The sequence below is a fragment of the Musa acuminata genome, chromosome BXJ3-9 (genome assembly GCF_036884655.1).
Source record: "Musa acuminata AAA Group cultivar baxijiao chromosome BXJ3-9, Cavendish_Baxijiao_AAA, whole genome shotgun sequence".
NCBI lineage: Eukaryota > Viridiplantae > Streptophyta > Magnoliopsida > Zingiberales > Musaceae > Musa > Musa acuminata.
In genome coordinates, this window is record NC_088357.1 from 42,636,762 (window position 1) to 42,662,450 (window position 25,689).

Here is a 25,689-nt window from a genome sequence, read left to right on the forward strand (position 1 = left end):
CGAAGATAAAGAAGCAAAGATATGTCAAGTACCTAAAACTTCTCAAACCAAAGCATACACTGCAATGAAAATTATATAATGAATTATTGAAATTCAACATGACGAGAAGTAAATGATTGAAAAAGCCACGACTATGAGTTCTACAAATGACAATTTCCAAGTCCATATGGTTTACATGAACCCAAGATTACCATCTACATAAGCAGAAACCACTTGGAAATGGTTGATCCAGAGTTAAAACACCCTCTTTAAGTTTTATTTACAATTGATATGAACTAAAGTTGTGTTAATAAAAATTTAAAAAATTATGACTTCTAGGACCAAAATTCCTGAACTTAACTAAATAATAAAATGGCAAGATTACTTATTGAAACAGGATCATAGGCAGATACTTTGACGATCAGATCATTCAGATTCCAACAACCATTCTGAGAAACTCATTCTTTATTCAGATTCCAACAACTAAACAAGGAGTATATGCTAGCATAAAAGTGATAAAACTAAAAGGAGAGAGGTTTGCTTCTATTCTAAATACTAGTTAAGAGCTCTACCCCATCAACATTCATGGATTTCTTAAGCATGGCCCACCATCAAATCTGGACAAGCAACCACTGACTCAAAAATCTGAAGTCTGCATTAGCAAGCTGAAAGAGGTTGGAATCTTGATTTCAAAAATCTGAAGTCTTTGCTGGTCATGTGATCCAAATAATTTTGATTTCATCTAACCTATCATTGTCACTTAAAAGTTCTAAAATCGGAAGTACAACAGTTTGGAATCTTCCAGCACAAGACAGTTCAAGACAATACATTCAGCGCACACAGCTAAGATACGTCGAAAATAGGCACAGCTCGGCATCAAACCCCTATCAAAACTAAGATTTCAATCTTTGCTTGCACTTTCCAACAAATCAAGAAAATAATTTGCTAATCCATCCGCAATGGTTTCATTCCAATCTCTCACATTATGTGCCCTCTTCTAAGAGGACTAACCTCACTACTGAAACTAAGATTTCAGTAGCTGCTGGATCCTTCAGTTTCTTAACTATTGGAGCTCCTTAATAGAATTGAAGATTTCAGATAACACATGGAATGATCAAATCAAATGGAAATCAGGTTCCGACAGAATTTTCATTAGTGCCTCCTATTAGAGTCCAAAATTAGTGGAGTTCTTTTCCTTATCTCTAAAGCATTATGGAACGTCCATCACGTTGTATAAATACCTAGACCTAGTTCTAATTTACAGAATGCACTCTAGCCAACTACTAATTAAGAAAAATTATAAAAAAGTTGGTACTTGTAAGCAAGGTATGCAATTTATCGAGCGGTACGTACTGGTCTGTCAGCTGACCGGTACACGGACCGCCCGTTATCGGACGAAACGGAATATATATATATTATATATTAATAAATATATTAATATATATATATTATTTTTTTTTATAAAAGGCGACGTCGCGTCACCTTTTTCGGCGACGTCGCCTTTTATAAGAATATTTATATATAAATATATATAATCTTATATGTATATATATATATATAAATATATATATATATATATATACAAACGAGGCGACGTCACATCGCCTCGACGACGTCACCTTGCTTGGGAGAAGGAAAAGGCGACGCGACGTCGCCTTTTTCGGCAACGTCGCCGAGACGACACGTTGCGACGTCGTCGAGACGACACGTTGCCTTTTATAAAAATATTATATACAAAAAAAAAATTATATATATATATATATATATATATATATATATATATATATATATATATATATATATATATATATATACGAGGCGACATCGCCCCGCGTGGGAGAAGGAAACTCGACGACATCATCTTTTATAAATATATATATATATATATATAATCTTTTATATATAAATATATATTTATTAATTTATATATATATATATATATACCAAGCGATATACCGAACGGTATACCGCTCGGTATACAGTATCGTACCGTACCGAGTGAACGTCGAAACTCCAATACGGTACGATATTTCAATCCTTGCTTGTAAGTATATTTATTAATCTAAAAACAAAAAAATAATATCCTTCTAAACTACCCCTTTGCAGAACAAAACTGGGGATCTTTGCCAACATCAAATTTAATCATCACTCCAGCAAAGTGCTTTAGTTTGGAACCAAAGGAGTAGGATAAGGATAAAAGGAATTGAAAGATTCTATAGCCAATATCAATATTGTCAAAGGTGATAAGTGCTTAAAGGCACCAAGGTTTCAAAATACCTGAGACACTAGACAATCGCCCTAGTGCAGCAAGGCGCTTATAAAATTATAAAAAAAAATTAAGATCAAATATAATTATTAAAAAATTTAACCAAACTCAGCTTATGTAGATAAATTGTGTTATTGATGAGATGCTTCATTGAATCAGGCCATAGATGTTGGAGGTACAGAATAAGATTTACATGGTCTGGATGCTAATCATAGGTACCCTGTAAGCCAATCATATGAGTAATGACACGTGTGACATGACACGCACTCTTTTTGCTTATTATATTATTTGATATTTTATCACTTTATATTACTTGTTGCATATATGCACATATATAATGTGATGTCTATGGATCTGTGCAATGGTAATTGAATTGTGATGAGATCACGATAATGAGACCGATTCACCTTTAAACACAGATCCTAAAAAATCCTTATCATAGGTTACTCGAGAGGGACATCGAGATAACCGAACAAACTAATGCACTGTATACTCGTCCATATGATGGAGGCAGTTGGTCTCATAGCTGCTCATGTGAGGACACTAGGGCTACAGTGCAAGTGCTCATTGGAGAATGAGTTCACTGATTGATCCGCTCACAGAATGCTAGATGATTAATGATACATCATTGTCAGACAGCGATTCCGTTGTCCCAATGGTGTACCTGATCCTTAGACTTGAGACACCAAGGATATCCTGTATAAGTACTATACTCTTTGATACCGGACTTATAGGTTTGGAAGTTCCAGATATAGCACAGTCGGTTATCGGGAGTCACAGTCAACCTTACGAGGGCTATTGAGTGTCGATAGAGGATCATCCGTTCTCGATGTCATGATAAGAATATCACATGTGTTCTTGCTTAGACAAATCTCTGGCCAAGGTCATTCGGATTAAGCGAGAAAGAGTTCTCTAGGAGAATCCAATTAGAACGAGACTCGAGTAGAAATCGTATGGGTCTGACATTACCATGTCCGGTATACGATCTCTGAGATATTAGATGGATGAGGGACTATAGGTACACGATAACTGAAGACAGATATGTCTAAATGATTGGATTCCTCTATATCGTCTGAAGGCTACAGCATAGTGACTTAGTTCGTTCGTAATTGATGAGTCGAGTGAAATATTATGAAGATAATAATTCACTGAGCTAGAAGGAGTTCTGACAAGTATGACTCACGGTCAGCTCGATATTGGGCCTAGAGGGTCACACATATATGGTAGGTGTTGCGACGAGCAGAGATTCGGATATGATATATCCGCCATAGCCCTTATTTTATTAGATATCCAATATGTCTCTGATTTATTGGATCCTATGGATGAGATCTAATAAGAAATTATTGGATAGAGATCCACTAATCTAAGAGACAGATAGTTGGAGGGAGATTCAATACCCAATAGGACAGGATCCATTAGGGTTAAGTTGACGGGAGACCTCTATAAATGGGAGGAAACCAAAGACCCATAGGCTAAAGGCTTCTTGGTTGCCACCTCCTATTCTCCTCAGATTTGGACAATGATTTGAGAAGCGTCAACGCAGCCCTGCTATGTAGATCACCGCTAAAGAGGATGATGCTTAGACCTCTTTTATCCTCTCCTACAGATCTGTAGGGATTCAGGGATATACAATCTCTCTAGGTAACACAACTATCTAACACGTGGTTTTTAGTTTCACGGATTTTACGCATCAATCTTCGCACGATGATAAATATCTTTTTGGAAAATTTAAAATTTTTGTTTTCTATTTTTCCGCTACGTATGTGATGTCACCCCTAGATTTACCTACACTGGAGAATTCAGAGATCTTTGTGATATTTATAAATAATACCAAAGTGTAGATGGACAAGGATTGCTTGTTAAATGTGGCTCTGTCTGTTGTAAGTTCAGCATTCAACATATCCTAGATGAAAATAATGCAAAAAATTATGTTGTCTTTGTGGCAAGAAGTAGAACAGGAAGTAGCAAAATAATGGCATCAATACATTATCACAAGATAATATAGACAAATTCAAGGCTCAGGTCACCTTGAATCAAGTACTTGGTGATGGGGGACAGACAGGCAATTGATAAAACAATGAAGAGGCAGTGAGCCGACAACAAAGAATTAGGGATTAAGACTAGCACAGTTGGCAACAACTCATAGGAGTAGGAGAAGCTTATAAATTGAATATTTGTCAACAAATAGAACAAGGTACCAGTTAGGCATGGTTCGGGCATGATGCAAGTGTGGATTAGGCGGTCTAATACGGGGCCTAGGCTGTGTAAGCGGCAATCAAGGAAAGGCACCTCGCTTGGAGAGGTTTAAGGTGCTCAAGCCTCACCACTCCTTGCCTAAGCACCTAGGCAAGCACCGGAGAGCCTTTTGACAACACTAGTTAGCATTTTGAAGCAAAAGTAGCAAATCCCCCAACATACGCGAAGTTCTAAAGATTCTCCAAGCTCTTCCAACAGGTAAGGCTTGTCTCCAATGATTAATATATCAGCGAGGAGACTAAACAACTTTGAGATCACCTGTCTCTTGCTTCCAATTCTAAATCGTTCAAATCTACTTTCTAGCTCACCTCTATATGCTCCTTTTTTCTTTATTCTCCAATGTACTTCTTCCCCTCATGATGTTACACATTTTTCATATCCATGGTGAAACAATTTAATAAGCTCATTTTGACCTTTGCATCAAAAAAATAAATAAATAATCACTCAAATTCTTTAAAAAAATGAAAAATTATTGACCAGATTTGGGCTATGAAAATTACTCAGATTCTTCTAGAAAAAATTGAAGATTTGTTGACCATATTCTGTCCATGGCATCCCATGCCACCAGCCATGCATTGCGTATAATCATGGTCAATAAAACGATTACTAGAACCCATAATGGTTTGGGCTGATAAAACTAAAGACAAGGACTTGGAATCTTTGGGCATAAGCATTCTGTAGCACTCATGTATAGCAACATGTGGTGAGGCTCAAATGTTGCCCTATACCAAAACTTAAAGAGGGGTTTAGGGGTTTGAAACTTATTGAAGCTTCCCATTATTTACAAATGAAATGGTCAGTCTTTGAAACCAGGCTAGTCCAGTTAAGTGCTTATCCTTGTTATTTATTTTAATGCCTCCTATCCAGGTATTAGAAAACCAAGCAGCTTGTGTTGCATGAAACATCCCAAGATTCTCATCCTTTCCTATGCCCATCTAAGTAATACAGCTATTGACATCATGCACTTGTATACTATAGGAACCAATTCAACAATTAACTTGGATGACTCATTGTTAACCCTAAGATTTGAAAATAAAGAGGAAAGACAATAATATGCAATGGAGAAGTACCACAATTTTGGTACCACAGGATATCTAAGGAATGCTGGCACTTGCACAATATTACTACAGCAAAACTGTAATCAGTACTGGGAATTGTTAACTAGGAAGCCACTTACTATCATCAATTTGTAAATATTGTGAGACAAAAACATCGAAGCTACTGCATGTCATCTCTTCAAATAGGCAGCCTGTTATTGTCACTATTGACAATTTAGATTTTGCACTATGTACTTTTGGTGCTCTCCTAGTATAACTATTCAAAAGAACTTATCTGCTGTAAACATAGTGATTTTAAAACCATGCACAGTTATTAAAGATCCAACTACAATTTTTATATATTGGCAAAGCATTATATAACCATATCCTCTGAAGCTTAGTGCCCTCAAATAGTATTCTTGACCAAAAAACCAAGCCTTTTGATCAAGAAAGATCAGAGGTAAATATTAAATTGAATATCAGGGGATAACTAACATACAAGCGAGTACAACAACTTTAGAAATACTAAATAGGAATTGTGATTATTGACAAGATATTTGAATTCAGAAACCAAGAAGAAACCTATAAAATGTGACAAGAACATGATTTTGTGCTTGCAAGATATAAAGTTACAAGATACAGAAGTGCAACGTAGAAAAGATAGGACCCTTACCTTGTAAGTGTGCAACATAACTCACCTCAGATTGGTCAATTTCCTTATTCCAGTCATCATGGTCCTTTAAATTCTTCTGACTTCCATAGTGACAACGAACTTTGAAATCTGTGGAGCTCTCTATGACCATTGCTTGCTATAGAAAATAATAAATATTATATTGATCAAAATTTAAGTTGTATTAATTTAAAAATTGTGCTAGAAAACTTAATGACTACAAGAAAACTCACAACTGAATGAACATCCTCATAATGACATTACAATGATATTACAATTACAATTTGATTTTATGGCAACCAAAAACTCAAATTACTACTATTGGAATAACATTGCCATGTTTACTCAGCCTAAAAGGCTTCAAGGGGAAAGTTCCTAACCAGAATATGGGATTTATTTACCTGTCTAACTTCTTCATCATCATGAATTAAAAACCTGATTAATTGATGTTATTGGCTTATTGGGCACAGACATGTATCTAATATTCCCCATCTATGTATTTTAATTGTTTCTGTCTTGATAAACTATGTGGAGACAGATGGATGCACATGAAAATCAAAAAATAAAATGAAGGATTAAACAATTACCATATATTGATAATCATGTAAGTGTTCTCATTTTTGTGATTCTTCATTATGTGTGAAGTCTTAATTATAATCAAATGGTGATGGTAGCCCAGAGTTGTCTTCGGCCCATGTAATCAAACCACCAGTGTATAGCCGAAACGTTTAAAACGAATGAATATCCAAATAAAGCAGAACACGAGCAAGGACAAAATAAAAATAAGAAAAAGAGGATATTATCTAATGTTAACTTATTATGTTCATTTTAATAAGAAATTCTGTCAAAAATGGACCAATGCTCTTACACTAGGATGATATATATTGAAATTTCAACAGTAAGATTACAACTCATTTCCGCTGCATACAGAACGCCAGGAAGTAAATATTTCAGCTCATTGTTAACCACCACGGTATCTTCAGTAAAATCTAAAGATTCTCAAATATCTAGGACGATAATGTCATGTCAAGGGAGGCCATAGTCACATTCGCCCGCGTCCCCATTACTAAAAAGAGGAAAAAGATCAAGAAACTGCAACGAGCAGAAGCGCAAACCTGCCGGACGAGAGGGACGGTGGGAGCGAGGAAGATGCAGATGCTCTTGCTCGGCTTTCGGATGAGATGACCGAGCTCGTACATGAGCAGCACGGCGATGTGCGTCTTCCCACACCCCGTCCCGAGGTAAACGATGATGTTCTCCTCCACGGCCCTCTTGCAAAGGTCCATCTGGTACCTAAGAATTCACCGAAGGACCAAATCGAAAAGAGAAACCCTCAGGAGATGATCAGACTGAAAAAACAGAGACGATTAGGGGTGGAAAGCCTTACTTTCTTGCTATGGTTCTCGGATCTTTGACTCTATTTGGAGCTGTCGAGTTGCCATCCATGGCAATCGAGCCCCGATTCCGCAAAACTATCAAGCAGACAGTGAAGAGACTGAGAGCAGCGAGCGAGAGAGAGGCAGAGCGGCGAGCGAGAGGAGACGCACTCGCACGCACGGTATACGAGGGGTCAAATAAATAGTCTTGTTCGCGTCGCTTTTGCCCTTTCCTTGTCGGACAGGGGAATAACTTCGGGCTTAAGTAGAAGACTATACGCCGGGAGAACGAAGGGAATATAGCGTATGGAGTCGTGACGCCATGATAGCGCATACACACATAGGCGGTTAATCCCGGATCTACCGTCCATTGCTGCACATGTGCAGAAAATTCTTATGAACGGGCGAGATGAATTTGATCAAGTTCCGCATAATGATTTATATGCGGTCGTGTAGAGCCACGTACTCGCCCGGTACGACGCCTCTCGAGTGCAGGTGAGCGGACGTGCCGAAATGGAATCGGATACGGGAAACGCACACGGGGAGGTTGGCGTCATAAATAAGCCTTTCGAAATTTGAATAGTAATTTTATTTGGGGAAGCAAAAAATTTGTAGTTGAATTGACCAAAGAGTGATTTACTCTCATAGAGATACTTTTAGATTCACCTACAAAAAGTAAAATCGTCCGAGAACTCACTGATTATAAATTGTCCCGACTCCTAGATTATAAACTTCGATAAGATCATATTTAATCTCATATAAGTTGGATAATTGAAGAATCGATCTCCGATTAAAAAGACCAAAGCCAAGTCATAGGGATAGTATTGCATCAAAATTTGTACTGATATTCTAGATTGGATATGAAATATGTTTAGGATGAATTTGTGTAGGAAGGTAGGTATACTAAACTTTACCATCCTCTCTCTCTGCTCGGGCATGAATGCAAGAGATTTTAATGCTCTTTGCTTCCATGAATGCGAGAGATTTTTTGGGTTCCGATGTTTTTGTTCGTGTGCTTCCAAAACAAAAGCCCAGCCTCTTCCAACCGGTTTCCCCCAGACAGTTCCCAGCCACGAAAGAACCTTTTCCTGCGAATATTCTTGTTCGCTTCGGTCCACCGTCGGACGAGAGGCGTCACGACACGTAACCGTGTGGGTGGGAAGGAAACGTGGGGCGCGCACAAAGGCGCACTGAGTGACAATGGGACCGTCGAGAACTGTTCTTCGTGCAATCCACGCAGACGTTACGATCAGATACATATTCATACATACACATTCACACGAACTTGACACAGAGAATGAATCGATGAATGGAAGAGAAAGGGGGATCGGAAGCGCTCACGAAGCAACCGGGCGCGGCGGGGAGGGCGGTAGGCGGGACGAGAAGTTCCGGTACCGGTACGCATCCCCGCCGCCGGGGTGGCGGTCGTCGTCGTCGTCGTCGGGCCCCTCGTCGAAGTTGAGGGCGTAGCTGAGGGGGTCGTACCCGAAGTCGCCGGATCCGCGGCGGGCGTGGTGGTGGGGGTGACGGGGCGCGATCCGCGCCACTAAGTTCCGGCACCGACCCCCGACCTCCTGCAGCTCCTGCCCCCTGGACCGCAGCCAGATCGTCGAGGACCGGATCACCGACGCTGGCCGCTCGTCCACCTCGTCATCGCCGGCGGAGCCGCCGAAGCAGCAGGAGGAGCAGAGCGAGGAGCGCAGACGCTGAATGAAGGAGGGTGGCTCAGAGAGGGGAGAGGAATCGTGGAATCGGTTGTCCGATTGCATCGCGAACGACACCGGATAAGGGTTAGGGTTTCGGTGGCAGGAATCGAAGGACGCGAGAGAGAGAGACTCGGGCTTCGGTGGTTGCGAGTGTAGCGGTGCGCATATATACAAGTCGTACAGAGTTGGCGGATAAGGATAAACGCGGACTTGACGGAGTGACGGGAACGAAACGGCGACGTGTTCGCGCAGGTTCCGCGTCAAGTGAGCTGTTGAGGGCAACTTGAGCATTTCAATCAACTCGTTTTAATTAGACGATGGTGATGGTGATGGTGATGGTATGTCACGGAGGATGTTAAGCTTAAATTAAAACATCTTTTTCTTCATTAAATAGTATATCGTGCTCACGTCGGCAAGAGAACGAGATGTCTGCGCCCACCAGCGGCACGCCGAAGGTTCCTTCTCAGACGGCTGAGCTGTGTCATCGCGCAGAAGCCAACTAAGACGATGATTCCAATGTCAGATTAGCAAAGCCACAGACGGAGGCGGAGACGGTGTTTGGTCCTCGTCCTTTGTTCTACGACAAAACCGGGTCAGATGTCCGTAAGCAATTGCTTGGGATATGGTGGGTCGGTGATGCCGAAGACGAAGCTTCCCCGATGATGACGGGGCTCATCGCATCTCAGCCCACCAAATCCAAGCTTCCATGTAGCCCATGTCACGATTCGTGAATCGACAATTGCGGAATTGACAGTTTCGATTTTCTAAAATTAGGAAGAGGTAGTTAATTTTTATTTTTAAATTAAAAATTTTTAAAAATATAATACGATTTCAGTTCTTGAATCGTCAATACAATTTCGACTTCTCAAATCTAGAAACCAAAATAGAAATGTCCAAGGTCAATTTTAATTTAGTTTAAAATCAACCTACTGTCGAGCCAGTTCGATTCTAGCTTTAGTTTAATTCGATTCTGATTAATCACGTACCAAACTCGACGTGTCGAGTCAATAAGTGTTTGACTCATGTCACACATGAATTCTAATTCATTACTCGGACAGTAGGTCTCTAGAACTCTTTACATGTATTATATGTATCTTTTTATCCCTATTAAAATCATCCGAATGAGGTCGGGTCGGGTATGGTCGACATTTGTTGATGCGTTAATACATCTTGAAGGGTTGCAACATTGTTAGGGTTGACAAATACTTATGAATTCATTAATTAAAAATAGATTGTCTCGAGAATTTCAAGTTAATAAATACTTATTAAACGAAGAATTTTTAAAATAATTAAGAATTAATTGCTCTGTAAAAATACATCATATAATTTAAAATTTTGGATCGAATGAAAAAAAATTATGTATGATTTTTCTCTTATAGGTATGAAGAAACGAAGAGAAATTTCTTTAGGATTTCACAAGAGAGTATAAATGGTGCTCCATGCTTGAGTTTTATTTTTTTATAATTTGATTTTTTTACCATGAATATTGATAAGATATGTGGGTGGAACCACATAAATCATATATTTATGTTTTATCATTATGTATTCTTGTTGATTATCTTAATTGTTCTTTGACTCTCATATGCCTCTTCTTGCCCACACTAATCCAACCACCACAGAGCCAATACAATCGAAGTCTTTGCCAAACTAATCCAAAGTCTTTGTTTGGTTGAACCACAATGGAGCTAATTGAACCCCATTGCCAACAAGACCTGTCCAACTACAAACCTGTGTGTTCAATGGATTAGTTCAACACTGAGATATTGTAATTGGGAACCACATGATGGCCACTGATTAGAAGGAAGGAAGGAGACAAGTATGGACTTATTGGCTGAACCGCTGGAATCACCATCTCTCAGCACAGAGGAGATCTGTGAGGAACACCTTTTCTCCTGCTCATGTTTCTGCTGGCGTGCACATCAGAGGCAGCCGCGGGTGATGTTGCAGAGATGCAAGGCCAGCTAGCCTTCCTGTTCATGATCTGGAAGCGAGTGCATGGCAAGCTCAACCTCTCAGAGTCTGATGACGCAGTGTGCTCATCACCTTCCACGATGGTGGAGTGAGTGGTCTCTTCATCCACATCATGAGGAATGATGTAGTCTGGGCTCAGCTGAAGAGTCTTGCATCTTCTCAGGTAAGGAGACAGATCCTGCTTCTGCCTCAGCACATACTCCACCTAGAGAATCACCACACTGAAATGGATGAGTTTTGGCTAGAACACAGTATGAGATGAAGAAAATAGTATGGATTGGAAGAAAGTTGTGTTCATTCATTTACCTTACAACCCAGAGAACAATGAATGAAGGGTTCCTGAAGGCTCCTATCACATGAAGTGCAGATGTTCCCTGACCCTTTGAACTGCCTGCTCTGAGGCCTCTTCTTCAGAAACACCACCTTGGAGCTGTTGATCGTATACGACTGCAGAAGACTCACACGCTGAGTTTTGCTGATGCTAAGGAATCAAGCGGATCGGTGCATGTGGAGCACACCAACCTGAACACTGGAGCAGTCGATGAGCTTCTCCAGGTCTTCCAGCCGCACCACGTCGTGGTACACGTACCGCCGCACCTGCAGCAGCCGGTGGCGGCGGTGCGACGACACGCAGTGCGGGCAGATGCTGGTGCAGCAGTCGAGGCAGCAGATGTTCTTCTCGTTCTTCTTGGCGTTCTCGTGGAGGCAGCAGCCGACGAAGAACTTCTGGGCGTCAAGCGCTTCCAACCACGCCGGCTTCCGTATCGCCTGTCTACGGAGAAGAGGAACGAGTGAGCCCTGTCGCATCTACGGAATCCAAACTAAAGCAAAAGGGCCGAGAAGCTTGCCATGATCACACCGACATGAAGGTTGATGCAGAAGCGGCAGCGTAACCAACATGAACTGCAGGACGAGGACGGAGGTCATCAATGGACGATCAGGCGATGGCCGAGAGTATATATACTACATTTCTATCAAAAGCGAGGGGATCGGTATGATGAGGAGGAAAAGAAAGAGGTGAACGTGGGAGCTGTTCTTAGTGTTTCCCATCCATCTTCTCCCCGTCCTTTAACTAAGCTCGAGCTCTCCTTGCCCGAGGAGCTTTGATTCCTTCTTTGCAGCCATATGTGGGAAGAGAGAGAGAGAGAGAGAGAGAGAGAGAGAAAGGCTTTTCTTGGGCCACATGAGGCCATGCATGGCCGAGGAGTACGGACATGTGTTTGCTCCTCTTGATGCGTGTAATATTGCTGTTCTTTCTCTTTATAACTGCTTTATTAGATATAAGTTAAACAATGGTGTTCGGGGGATATAATAGAGTCTAATCTTAGCAAATTACATAAATTATTTGTTTCTTTTGCATCCTATTAATTTCATAAATCATAAGATATGTTTTATGTTTTTATAAAAAAAAATTATGTAATTATAACAAAAACAATTCACATAAAAATTTGAAATCATATGAACCATAAATTGAAACACCTAAATATTTACCGATCAAATCAATGTTGGATTATATGGTTTACTATCAATGTATCTCAGCATCCATCTGATTAATCACACACCGTCGGTATGGCTTCTACTCAAAAATCAAGCATAGATCATATCAAATGAGAGACCAAATCGGAGTGGCTGTGTCTCAATTGACCTCGAACGTATCCGAGAAAAATCCGGTGACACCAACACCCAACAGTTGCAATCTTTGAGCTTATCTTTTCAAGGATGTGTTGTGCCTCGAAACAAACAAATAAAAAAGAATGAAAAGGGGGGAAAAAATAGGAAGACGATGGAGCTCTTTAAGAAGAGGACGCCATAAACAAATCCTCGGTGACTCGCACCACCACGTGGTGGATCTTGACCGGTCAAACCTCTCCCCTTTACGACCGAGGCCAAAAAGAAAAGATCGAGTGGTGGTGGCTGGTGACTGGTGACTGCCACCCACGTGCGGGGGCGGCGTCACCCGTGTGCACGCACGTCGTCCCCCTTTTCTTTCTTAAGGAACACGAAGCACGCGCAGGTGACGAGTATCTCGCAGGTGCGACGGGCAGCATTGGATGCTCCGCACGTGAGTAGATGCTTAGCCTCGACGCATGTGAGATGGGGTCACGTGGAGGTCGTACCAACTTCCACAGAAGCGCGTTGAGCATTTCAAGTGTCCGTGTCTGCTTATCCATACCGACATGTAGGAATTATGAAACTTGATCTATAGCATATTTGCTCCTTCAAATTTTAATTTTACATTACATATACATCTTAAAATATTTAATATTTCCTGTACATCAACTCCTATTACCATCCCTCAAATAAATCATTGTTTTTTAAAAAAAATAGAATTGAAAATAGTTTTATTACTTTCACCAATTATTTGACCCATTATGTTCTTCTGATAATTTTGAAAGAGATGTTAATATAAATGTGAATTTCAACATCATTATTTTATATATATTAACTACAGTAATATATATAACTTCAATTTAAAGGGGCAAATATAAAATTATATATATGTATTTATATTTATATATTTATATCTCAAGCTTTAAGTGGGATAAAATACTTATAATAGGATTTTAAAACATGTATGAACAAAATAACAGATATTGAAGATTAAGTTTTGAGATGGATTCTGATACCTGAGCAGTCAATCAAATTTGGATAGGATAAGATTTGCTACCATTTCAAGCGGAGCTTTCTGAGGGTTGGCACTGACAACATGTTACATTAGCTATCATGAACGAAGAAGCTACCTGAAAGATGAATAAGATTGTAACATAAGCCATCTTCACTTTGGTTTAGGACATAACTAGGAATTAAAATTTGTAAGAATATTTATTGTGCTTCGTTGGGTAAAAGGAAACACACAACAATAAAAGAATAGTCGACAAAAGCTCGATTTAGGAGCATGCCTCGAGCTATAATTGTAAGGCTACTATACGATGTTTATAATTGTAGAGAGTTCACATAAAATATCCAATTTTTGCTGAGGTACACACAATACCCATGATATTTATTTCCTTGATATATTACTGAGAAGTTCTGAATCCTAATATATTTCAACCAATCCAAGGAAGGATCAATAAAACACATAAGTGAAATAATAATAACTATAATAACCATAGGATTCTACTTTGCATGATCAAACCAGCAGTTCATTCGCTTCCTTCTCAGCATGCATAAAGAGATCATATTATTAGCACCAGAACAACCAAGGACTTAATTGATAGGCTTGTACTAATTTGTGAAGACATAAGATCTGGTGATCAACTTTCAGTTGACCACAATTTCCTTACGTGCTTCCAATCTATTTGTTAGCAAACTCATCAACTTGATCAGACAATTCAAGTTAAGTGTATCTTTTTAATTGTATGTAAAAGTCTCACGTTTGCAAAAAGATGAAACGGGAAAGAAATCCACAAGCATGTTACGTACCATGTTTGTGCCTGTATCAATTGCAGTTGATGGCGTGCTACATTGCCCTTTCTTGTTGAAGCATCCTGTCATGTTGAATGTTGAAGTTAGAATGGCCCTTAAGTGAGTTAACCACATTCTAAACTGACAATTGGTCCCTAAATCTTGTGGGATGATTGGAAATTTCATGGGCATCAGGACTTACGGATGCTTCGATGGCAGTGGGCACTGTCCTGTGACAGTATACTTGCAAGTAGAAATTTCTTTGATTGAACTATAACAGAAGGTTCAGAGCATACTAGACCTGCAAGCAAATAAGCAAGAACATATTAGAAAAAGTCAAAGGAACTACATATCATCAGCAGCATCCTGACTAATTATCAAATCAGAAATGGTTCCATTTGTATACTGATTAGCGTGACGTGATACCTGCTAAGAAGTAATCAGCTACTTACAGTTGTCCTTTCAGATGTTTTGAGTAATTCGATAAGTCAAATTCTATGACATTGATGTTGTTTATGGCTTTGAAGAAAACCTTACGTTTTGTGAGGAATCTTAAGATTGAGGGTCTTTATGTGTACAAATATCAGACTGACTCTGGTTCAAAGGAGCAGTGGCATCAGTGTCAAGCATGCACGAAAACAAATTGTTGAAGCACAACTTTTTCCTGGCCATCTTCCTGTACAAGAACAATCCCATCACTTAGAACTCCAAAATGGAATTTACTTTAGCAACGAAAATGGATATTTCTTGCATAAGAGGAAAAACCTATGACCTTTAGCAATATAGTTTAAGAAACCATACTAAAGAGAAAGCAGATGATGCAGTGTTACCATGAAAAAAGCTATGATCAATAGATAATGAGAAGTTAAATGTCATAAGTATTCATTGTCAGCAGAATTAAGGTGCAGATTTAAAACTTTTGGCAGATTTTAATGGTACAAACTCAGTGAAACAGAGTCATCAGAATTAAGATTCACTCCACTGATCGTGATCCATGCCACTATAACAGCCTATAACTAAAAATTAGAACTTTCTTAAGTCTCTTATTCATGAACCCATATATCTTGATTACTATTAGACAGATTCTTGAGATTTGCCACCTCAATGTTTGGGATTTGATTTGATGATGAATCAACATCTCTGCTGCTCATTGATGATCATTTTCTGAGGATTTTTGGCTGCAAACCACAAATATATCCTTCCACCATCATCTGTTCCTTCTTGTTCTCCAATAGGCCATTTTGAACCAGTTTTCTCCATGAAACCACGACTGGCGGCATCCCTTGTCAGGACAGTTGAGGGATAGAAACTGCCTCCTCACTGTTGATGGAAAGCAAGGAAATATATGTCCAACCTCAAGAATTGCTGGTTATCAGCCAATGTTAGCACCCATGCGATCTTCAGCCCGGTCATTATCCAAAAGGCATCGACAGCAGCATAACAACCATTCATGGCAGACTCTATTAGTGTCAAAGTCCACATATCTAAGGTTGCATACTAATATGGCATATTTCAGCACCATCCACGTGACAGCGGTCGGCGACCACGACAATGGCAACAAAAGAGCTCAAGGCTGGCACGACGCGACACTTCAAACCCGAACGGGGCGACCACTTGCCCTCGTACTGTTCGGTGCTGCATACCACAGAGTCGTTCCGGAAAGCTCGGAATGACGCCACACACCACAACAATGTCACGAACGGTCGTCGCGCACTCGCAATAACTCCGTTCAACGAACCGTTCGTCACTCACACCTACATGTATAGCTGCTTGACAGCATATTTTCTCTTGGTTTTGGATCATTTTGCTTGTAAAAATGTAAGTTCGAACAAGCTGCAGCGTTACAAAGCGACCGCTCACCGAACCGAGCAAAACAGCCCCAAAACAGCCCAAAACAGCTCCGTTTTCGTGTGCCGCGGGCTGATTTCTGGAATCTGCCTCCGCTCACCAAAACGTCAGCCATCTCAGCCCCTTGGAACCCCCTGGGTGGCACAGGACTGGATGGGGCTTCGGTATAGTACCGGGCGTTGAACACTCATTCGCAAGTTCGCACGTTGCCTTGACGGGAACTTGTTCTCGCGCCCGGGACTCGGTAAGCAACTGTTTGTGGGCTTGCAGCTGTTCGTTCAACCTTCTAAAGCCCTTGTTTTCCCCTCTCCCTCTTTTCTCTTGTGCACGCAAGGTGCTTGCTGAATTGCTTGTAAAGCTTCCCCTCTTTTCGCGAGACGTCGGGACTTGTCCGTTACTCGTTCTTTCGAACTAATTAACTTTCTCTTTTACAGGTCCTTCGGGACCTGCGAAAGGTTGCAAGTGGGCTGATCTTTACAGAGCAATATCGCAAGGGTAACGTGCGACTTAGGCAACGCAAGTTAAGTTCGCGTCTTGGCCGCAAGGGTGCCTCACGCCTTAGGCAATTCCAGCTAAGGCCATGACAGCGGGTCCGTATAGGTCGGTCAACGCTCGTTCACAAGGTACGAGCCAGCCGCTCGAGGAGTCGACAACCATTAAAGGACCATGTACGACCGACCCTCGTTCGCAAGTATAAAAGCCAACCCCTTGACCAACGCCAGGGGAGGATTTTTAGAGCATTCAACTCCCTTTTACTCCACTCAACACTAACTTAAACTTCGGAAGGGTCGAGTCGGGAAAATCCCCCTTCCGACATCGGCCTGTGTGCAGGAGCTTGGCAACAAAGAAGCAGGCAACCTGCCAAGGGAGAAGGTGACCCGGGGAGACTAGGCTCGAACCCAACCCGACACGACATTCACTTCCACCATTCGAGCATCCGCGTGGGCAACTTTGCGCATCCGAGATTGGACCGAGTCGTGCTAACACCTTAGCCACGACGTAAAGGTTTCCCAACATTTTGGCGCTAGAAGGAGGGCCTGATGTCACAAGAATGCCCCCAACCAAGCAACCCAAGCGAGCGCCCCGGAGAAGTGCCACCCGCGACTCACCCGACCTTCGGGTTTAGAGGGCAGTCCCACTTCCTCCGAGCCTAGAAGGGAATACCTCGATCGTGACCTCGAGTTGCTATTGGCAGCTGTTTAATGATCTCGGGCTGTCGCCCCCCGGGACCACCATGGGACAGCCTACCGTCTCAGCCGAGGCGTTCCTTAGCCTCATACACCAAGTCCAAGTGCTAGTAGGGATATGATGTAGACTATCATCCCACTCGTCCCCTAGCTTGCCCAGCAGTCGGCATTACCCTAACCGTCGCCACTACAGGACTAGCCGACCCCCATCACCGCGCCACAAGAACTTTCTTCAGTCCCCCAACAACCTAGAGCGACAGATGTTAATCCGTCACCCGAGGAGCCATTGGGAAACCCGAGGCCGACACAAGAGCACAGCGCCCCAAGTCTCCGACGCACCTCCAAGCCCGACACCTTATCATCTAACTCGGTGGACTCTCTCCGGGCTCAATTGCGCTCGGTCAATCGACGCCTAAACGAGGTCCAAAGGGAGTTCCACAAGTCCAAAGAAGAGCTCAAGGAGGTTTCCTCGGTAGGGCCCCCCTTCATGCAGGAAATCCAAGACAAACCAATACCACTGAGCTTCCGCCTCCCTACGCTCGAGGCTTACGACGACGACTCCGATCCGGCAAAGCACGTCGCCACCTTTCGGGCTCAGATGGCCCTATATGGCACTTCCGACACCCTAATGTGTCGGGCGTTCCCTACCACTCTCCAAGGTTCGGTTCGGATGTGGTATAACCGACTTAGGCTAGCCTTAATCTCATCTTTTGACCAGCTTGCAAGGGAATTCAAGCTCAATTTCCTGGCCAGTACAAGGCCAAAACCTTATGCAGCCATGCTCCTCAATTTAAGTCAGAAGGACGATGAACCCCTTTCTCATTTCATCGCTCACTTCGTCGCCGAGATCCGAGGAGTCCCCAACGCCCACCCCTCACTAATCATGCAAGCATTCTTGATGGGCCTATGACCGTCCAGATTCTTCTGGTCGTTGGTTGAGCAACCAGCAGCAACCGTCCCCGAGATGCTTCAACGCGCAAATCAGTACATTGCTGCTGAGGTGCTAGTGGCGAGAAAGCGCGAGGAGCACAAGAGGCCTCGCACGGAGCAATCTTAAGGGCAACCCTCGAGCCCACCAAGAAGAAGACTAGACCGACCCAAGTCATTGCTCCCGAGGCCCCCTCTCCCCCCCTTGAGTTTGTCCAGAACGGAGATCTTTCTCCATATCAAAGAAAAGGGGCTCCTAAGAGCGCCCAACCCGGTGAAGACTCCATGCGATTTCAGACATCGCTCCAAGTATTGCCAATTCCATCGCGACTACGCTCATGACACCGAGGAGTGTCACAACCTAAAGAACCAGATCGAGGAGCTCATTTGTAGGGGGCATCTCAGACGCTACCTTAAGAAGCCGTGAGAATCCTCCCTGCACCCCCGTGGCCCGGTAGGTAGAAAAACATATTGATGTCATCATCAGCGGTTCGGCTTCCGGAGGAGACAACACGTCAGGACGAAAAGCCTATGCCCAAGCAATCGTGGAAAAGCGTCCTAGACAACGGGACAAGCCCGAGATCACCGTCCTAGTGGGGGGCACTGAGTACCCCGACCATGATGACGCCCTGGTGATCTCAATCAAGATAGCCAACACTCAGGTCAAAAGAAAAATGGTAGACACCAAGAGCTCGGCAAACGTCTTGTACCTCGATGCCTTCCAGAAGCTCGGCTTAACCAAAAAAGACCTCGTTCCTATGGCCTCAGCTCTCATCGGGTTCACCGGGGATTCCATCTCACCCCTTGGCACTACCACCTTACTGGTCACCATCGGGGAAGAGCCGAAGTCTAAGACTGTGATGGTTACCTTCATGGTGGTCGAACTCCCTTCGGCTTACAACGTCATCCTAGGTCGCCCGACCCTCAACAAGTTACGAGATGTCATCTCCACCTACCACCGGGCAATAAAGTTTCCAACCAGCGCCGGGATCAGGGAGGTAAGGAGTAATCCTCGGGAGTCAAAGCAATGCTATCCGGCAACTGCCACGCTGCCTAAGAAGCTAAAATCCGAGCCGCCCGTGTCCGACCCCCAAAACGCCAAGCTGCCACTTCGTCCTGAGCCAACCGAGCAGATACTAGAGGTCCACCTCGACAAAAGCCGACCAAACAAGGTCGTGAAGGTCGAATCGGAGCTCCTAGAAAAGGAACGAGTCCAACTCATCAACTTTCTTACAAAAAACGCCAACGTCTACGCTTGGTCGCCAAGAGACATGTCAGGAATTGATCCAAAGGTCGCTCAGCACCACCTGAATATCTTCCCCCAAGCACGACCGATGAAGCAAAGGCCTCGAAAGTTTGCTCCCGACCGGCAAAAAGCGATCAATGACGAGGTGGATCGTCTGTTCGAGGCAGGGTTCATAGCCAAGGCAAATTATCCTCGATGGTTATCTAATGTAGTCCTCGTCAAAAAATATAATGGAAGCTGGAGGATGTGCGTTGACTACACCGACCTTAACCGAGCATGCCCGAAGGATTGTTACCCGCTCCTGAGGATCGACCAGTTGGTCGACGCAATCTTGGGACACGAGCTCCTCACGTTTATGGATGCTTTCTCGAGATACAACAAAATAAAAATGGCTCCCGAAGATCGAGAGCATACCGCCTTCATCACGGACCGAGGAGTCTACTATTACAAGGTCATGCCCTTTGGATCGAAGAATGCTGGAGCGACATACCAGAGAATAGTTAACAAGATGTTTAAGCAGCAAATTAGGAGGAACATGGAGGTATACGTCGACAACATGATCGTAAAAAGCAAGCTCGCCGATGCCCATCTAGCAAACCTGGCTAGATGGAACGAGTCAAAATCGTGCAACGATTTCGAGAGTTGAAGGGCCCATGCGGACTTCTCATTCATCGGGGATGGCCCACCCGATGACGAGCTGCCCTTCCCAGAGCCGCTAGAGGTCGCACCGACCGACCGGATGAAGAAGAGGAAGAGGACATCCTAACCGACTTGAACAACTAAACAACTGAGGGAAATGACCGAGGACGAGGAAAACAATTGAGGAGAAAGCGCAAAGCAAATGAGTAAAATGAAGCCAACGAGGGGGTTTATAAAGAAAACTCCATCACCCAAAGCAACCCTTCACCTACCAAGAAGAGGAAGATAGCTCACCTCGTCATAATGGCTTATGAGGAGTGCCCAAACCCAAACTCCTAAGCAGGGCGGCAGGAAGATAAGCAAAAAGCTCAAAAAATCCTGCCCAACAAAAAGTCTGAAATCCGATCAAAACCAAAGATCCCGTCGAAATCACCCAAAATCGAAAAGGCCACTCACAGTCAATCCTCCCGCCCTAACCAAAACTCCCGCCAAGGCCAAAGTAAAATCTATCGCTAACCTCAAAAAGTCAAAATTTAAAAACTTCCCACTCAAAGATGTCTTATAGAAATCAGCCTGCCAACCCCCTGCTCGATTCAATCATTGTCCGAGCAATTGTTCGGCCAAACATGGGCCTGAGAAGTGTTGCTCAGTCAAGCCAGTGCCCGAGCTACGTTGCTTGGCTAGGCCAGTCCCCAGTGTCCGAGCAGTGTTGCTCGGCCAGTCATGTATAGGTAGTCGTTGGTCAGTTCAATCATTGTTCGAGCAGCTGCTCGGCCAAACATGGGCCCGAGTAGTGTTGCTCGACCAAGCCAATGCCCGAGCTACGTTGCTCGGTTAGGCCAATCCCTAATGCCCGAGCGATGTTGCTCAGCCAATCATGTACAGCCAATCGTTGCTCGGTTCAATCATTGTCCAGGCAGTTACTGGGTCAAGCCAGTGCTCGAGCAACGTTGCTCGGTTAGGCCAATCCCCAATGCCTGAGCGGTGTTGCTCGACCAATCATGTACAGTCAGTCATTGCTCGGTTCAATCGTTATCTGAGCAACTACTCGACCAAACATGGGCCCGAGTAGTGTTGCTCGACCAAGCCAGTGCCTGAGCTACATTGCTCGACTAGGCCAGTCCACAACGCCCGAGCGGCATTGCTCGACCAGTCATGTACAGTCAGTCGTTGCTCGGTTCAATCGTTATCGAAGCAACTGCTTGGCCAAACATGGGCCCGAGTAGTGTTGCTCGGCCAAGCCAATGGCTGAGCTACGTTGCTCGACTAGGCTAGTCCCTAGTGTCCGAGCGGTGTTGCTCGGCCAATCATGAACAGACAGTCGATGCTTGGATAAGCCAGTCCATAGTGCCCGAGTGGCGTTGCTCGGCCGGTCATATGCAATCAATCGTTGTCAGGTTCAATCATTGTCCGAGTAGCTGCTCGGCCAAACATGGGCCCGAGTAGTGTTGCTCGTCCAAGCCAATGCCCGAGCTACGTTGCTCGGCTAGAGCAATCCCCAATGCCCGAGCAGTGTTGCTCGATCAGTCATATACGATCAATCATTGCTTGGTCCAATCATTGTCCGAGCAGCTGCTCGGCCAAACATGGGCCCAAGTAGTGTTGCTCGAACAGGTCCACACCCGAGCAACGCCCCTCAGCCACCTGGGTGTTCGAACAATATCATTTAGCCAATCTTATATCCGAGTTATGTTGATCGGTCGACCCCGCCCCCAAGTGATGTTCCTTAACCTGTTCAACCCCGAGTGGAAGTCGTCGGCCAACCAACGACCAAACCACTAATCCCAGCACGACGATCGACCCAACCAACAAGAGGCACCAAGACATGCCCCGAGCCCCTCCCCGAGGAACCCAACGCATGCCCCTTTAGGGTGGGGGGAGGAATGATATGACATATTTCAGCACCATCCACGTGGCAACGGTCGACAACCACGATAGTGCCAATAAAGGAGCTCCAGGCTGGCACAACGCGAGACTTCAGACCCGAACGAGGCGACCACTTGCCCTCATACTATTCAGCGCCATACAAGTCGGCGTCGTATACCGTAGAGCCGTTCCGAAAAGCTCGGAATGATGCCACACGGCGCAGGTCCGTATAGGTCAGTCGACGCTCATCCGTAAGGTACAAGCCAACCGCCCAAGGAGTCGACAACCATTAACGGACCATGTACGACCGACCCTCGTTCGCAAGTATAAAAGCCAACACCAACGTCAGGGGAGGATTTTTGGAGCATTCAACTCCCTCTTACTCCACTCAATACTAATTTAAACTTCGAATGGGTCGAATCAGGAAAATCCCCCTTATGACTTCGGCCTGTGTGCAAGAGCTTGGCGACGAAGAAGCAGGCAACCTACCAGGGGAGAAGGTGAACCCGAGGAAACGAGGATCGAACCCAACCTGACCCGACACACACTTTCACCATCCGAGCATCCACGTGGGCAACTTTGTGCATCCGAGATTGGACCGAGCCGTGCTGACACCTTGGCCACGACGTAAAGGTTTCCCAACATATCTATGGTTGCATACTTATCTCACTATTTCTGACCAGTCTAAGCTCCTTCTGTCTCCTAAAGCCCATAATTTAACAACAAACTTCATCAAGACAAATCCTAAACACTCTAATTTTCCCTCATGTTCTCCTGGACAATCTCTAACTAACTACAGATGAAACCATTCTCTTTCTTTGTTACACCAATCATCCATCTTAAAATCCTCATATTATTTACATAAAGAAACAGTTTATAAGTGAATAAAAAATCAATGAATTACTGAAAATCCTACGGAAGCATTGGACTACAACTTTATATTATCCAATGTTGCTATTAAAAAACAAGCAAGAACCAGAAACCTAAGTTGACTACAATCATTTATATTCTTTTTGAATAACAAGAATTTTACGAAAGGAAACTGTGTTTCTGAGATGGTAACTCTACAGAAAATGCACAAGATAACACTTTAGACAACGTAACATGTTCACTGAATAAAAAGGAGAATGTTCTAGGTGGAACTCAACCTTGTAATTTGGATCATGAGAACTCCAATCAAATCTCCTGTGGACAAAAGATGAAGGATAAATCAATAAACTAAGAACGGTACCTATTCTTAGTTCAAAATCCTTTATCTATAGTGGATTAAAATAGACTGGCTCAGTGCACAAATCTCTCTCCAATAGAGGGCCTACAGAGGATCAATGCATAGTCTTACTCCCCCACAAGAGAAGATGCTATTTTAACAACTCGAAAGCGAGTCATCTAGATTGCATTAAAGCAACCTTTCTGCGACACCAAGGCTCGCCCTCTAGTACTCACCATAAATATGAATATACAATTTGTCATGTATTGGAAACATACTGTACATTGCTAAGTATATTTATGAAAGAAATCATGTCTATGTTTCAAAAGAGTTCGTGAATACATAATAGTTTTAGCTGATATTTCTATCTCAAACAATGGTGGTAATTTTTTTTCAAAAAATAATGTTTACAGCAAATGTATGCATGTAAGTTATAATTAACTGACTGGTTTGGATATAATTCAGTAAAGATTGAAAAGAGGAGCACGATCATAACGATGATAATGAAACATGACTAGTTTAAGAACTTGACATTTTAGATAGCTGAAACACCAAAGTGCCTCTTACAATCACATCTCAGAGTCTCTTGGGAGTATGTTTAGGCAACTAAAGCAACTAAATTTAAGTATCTTTCAATACAACTATCTAGAATTATAACAATCAACATGAAACTAACAGCCAAAAGGCATGTATTTTCAATCAAAAGTTCAAGCATGTCGACCAAATTTCACAGAAAAGCTGCAGTAAGACCGAGTCTTTTTCATGAGCTTAGAGAGCAGCAGGAAAGCGAATAAATGGCATGGACTCCCGATTCTGCCTATTATGAGCTTAGAGAGCTCTGGCTAATTTTCATTTGACTTTTTCTTACACGTACACACCCTCCACAGAAACAATTTCTAACATATGTGGATTCTCAGTATATAGAAGACACACAGACAAGATAATTGTATCTATCAAGAACCATCTATCAATTAAAGGCAAAGTTAAATCTCCTAGAATCTAAACTCCAAAACAATGTCTTAAGGTTGATGAGCTAAGAAAGAAGAATTCATGAAAGATGTCCATGTCTTTCATGACTACTAGTCTCTTCAAAGGGTGTAATGTTAGAAAAATGTCCTCTTCAGTGGTTGTGCTTGGTGATCATAACATCATACAAAAGGCCAGAGTTACTTTAAGCTTCATTATCATATAGTGATTTTCTAGTAGGCAGAACACATAAATGCTAACGTACTTGAATTAGTTGAACCAAATGACATCAACAAGAAAGTTGCATCACTAACATCTCAAGGTCACCCCTGGATGACACGCCCAAAAGGTGCCTCCATGAGATACAAGACTGGCTACTTGACATATCAAAATACAAATTCTTAGGTGAACTGAAGCTTCTTATACCTCAACACCAAACTTGAGACAAAAGAGCAGCCTTCACAAGTTTACTACGAGAAACAACTTTTGTGATATAAATTAGGCGACTCTAGATAGGAGACAGAGCAATAAGCTACCATTCACTAAATTCGACATAACGTTACCATGAAAAGTCTCGTCAAAGATTTGATCTTTCAATTAACCTATGAAAGAGAAACAAACCAGAAATATACAGTTTACAGGTAAATCTCAGAAGGCGTGTTACTAATGTCATCTCGCGGTGCATAAATTAGATCTGAACTTAGAACCAGCAATCCAAACGAAAGGAGGGCGGAGGCCGTAAACGACTGACAACGCTTGCACATCGGAGAAGCAAAGGAAGATTCGTGAAGAGCAGCGGGTAGAGAAAGAATACCGACCGGGATTCGTGAAGATTTGGTCGGTCGAGACGGAGCTGTGAAAGAGATTATCGAACGAAGTGAGGCGAAGGCGACGCACAAGAATCTCGCGACTCCCGTCGAAGAGAAAAGCTAGCGGCGGGGGATTTCGCGGGCTTCCCAAAAGACAATAGTGGAAAGGGCAGCGGTGGACCCGACCTAACGCTTGCTATCGGATCGGATTTGGCATCGTCCGACCCGAAAATCTGATCCGGATATGGACCGGCAATATGCCTCATCGACCAACATCACAGATTTGAGTTGGGTTGTGGCTTCCACACACTGTTCATGACAAAGAGAA

At 43.0% G+C, this 25,689-nt stretch overlaps 3 protein-coding genes across 6 annotated transcripts in view; all 3 read right to left on the reverse strand.

The window, feature by feature from the left end:
- Positions 1 to 8,653, reverse strand: part of LOC135650007 (endoribonuclease Dicer homolog 4-like) — a 31,810-nt gene extending 23,157 nt beyond the window's left edge. For 2 of the 4 annotated variants that reach the window (XM_065169049.1, XM_065169052.1), the window contains exons 1-3: positions 7,596 to 8,653; positions 7,324 to 7,501; positions 6,237 to 6,347 (exon numbers count right to left, since the gene is read on the reverse strand). In XM_065169049.1, the coding sequence (XP_065025121.1) occupies positions 6,237 to 6,347; positions 7,324 to 7,501; positions 7,596 to 7,918 (612 nt within the window). In that variant the 5' untranslated portion in view covers positions 7,919 to 8,653. Of the gene's footprint in view, positions 1 to 6,211; positions 6,348 to 7,323 lie in introns of those variants that run through there. The other 2 variants (XM_065169050.1, XM_065169051.1) reach the window with 2 other exon arrangements.
- A 140-nt stretch (positions 8,654 to 8,793) lies between these two features.
- Positions 8,794 to 9,441, reverse strand: LOC135650008 (uncharacterized). The gene has a single exon (XM_065169053.1). The coding sequence runs from the start codon at positions 9,351 to 9,353 to the stop codon at positions 8,922 to 8,924; it is 432 nt and encodes a 143-aa protein (XP_065025125.1). The 5' UTR covers positions 9,354 to 9,441; the 3' UTR covers positions 8,794 to 8,921.
- A 1,429-nt stretch (positions 9,442 to 10,870) lies between these two features.
- On the reverse strand, positions 10,871 to 25,520 carry LOC103998684 (protein RGF1 INDUCIBLE TRANSCRIPTION FACTOR 1). The gene is made up of 9 exons (XM_065167974.1): positions 25,371 to 25,520; positions 15,204 to 15,342; positions 14,869 to 14,967; positions 14,685 to 14,749; positions 13,889 to 14,002; positions 12,110 to 12,164; positions 11,784 to 12,029; positions 11,568 to 11,708; positions 10,871 to 11,466 (listed from the first exon to the last, which is right to left on the reverse strand). The coding sequence occupies exons 6-9, from the start codon at positions 12,110 to 12,112 to the stop codon at positions 11,146 to 11,148; spliced, it is 711 nt and encodes a 236-aa protein (XP_065024046.1). The 5' UTR covers positions 12,113 to 12,164; positions 13,889 to 14,002; positions 14,685 to 14,749; positions 14,869 to 14,967; positions 15,204 to 15,342; positions 25,371 to 25,520; the 3' UTR covers positions 10,871 to 11,145.
- Between the last annotated feature and the right edge of the window lie 169 nt (positions 25,521 to 25,689).

Bases quoted from the DNA above. Each gene is read 5' to 3' on its own strand.
- LOC135650008 (XM_065169053.1), bottom strand. From the start codon at position 9,353: ATGCAATCGGACAACCGATTCCACGATTCCTCTCCCCTCTCTGAGCCA.
- LOC103998684 (XM_065167974.1), bottom strand. The intron at 11,709-11,783 runs GTTGGTGTGCTC...AGTCTTCTGCAG, and splicing joins TCGACTGCTCCAGTGTTCAG to TCGTATACGATCAACAGCTC. The intron at 11,467-11,567 runs GTAAATGAATGA...GTGATTCTCTAG, and splicing joins ATTGTTCTCTGGGTTGTAAG to GTGGAGTATGTGCTGAGGCA.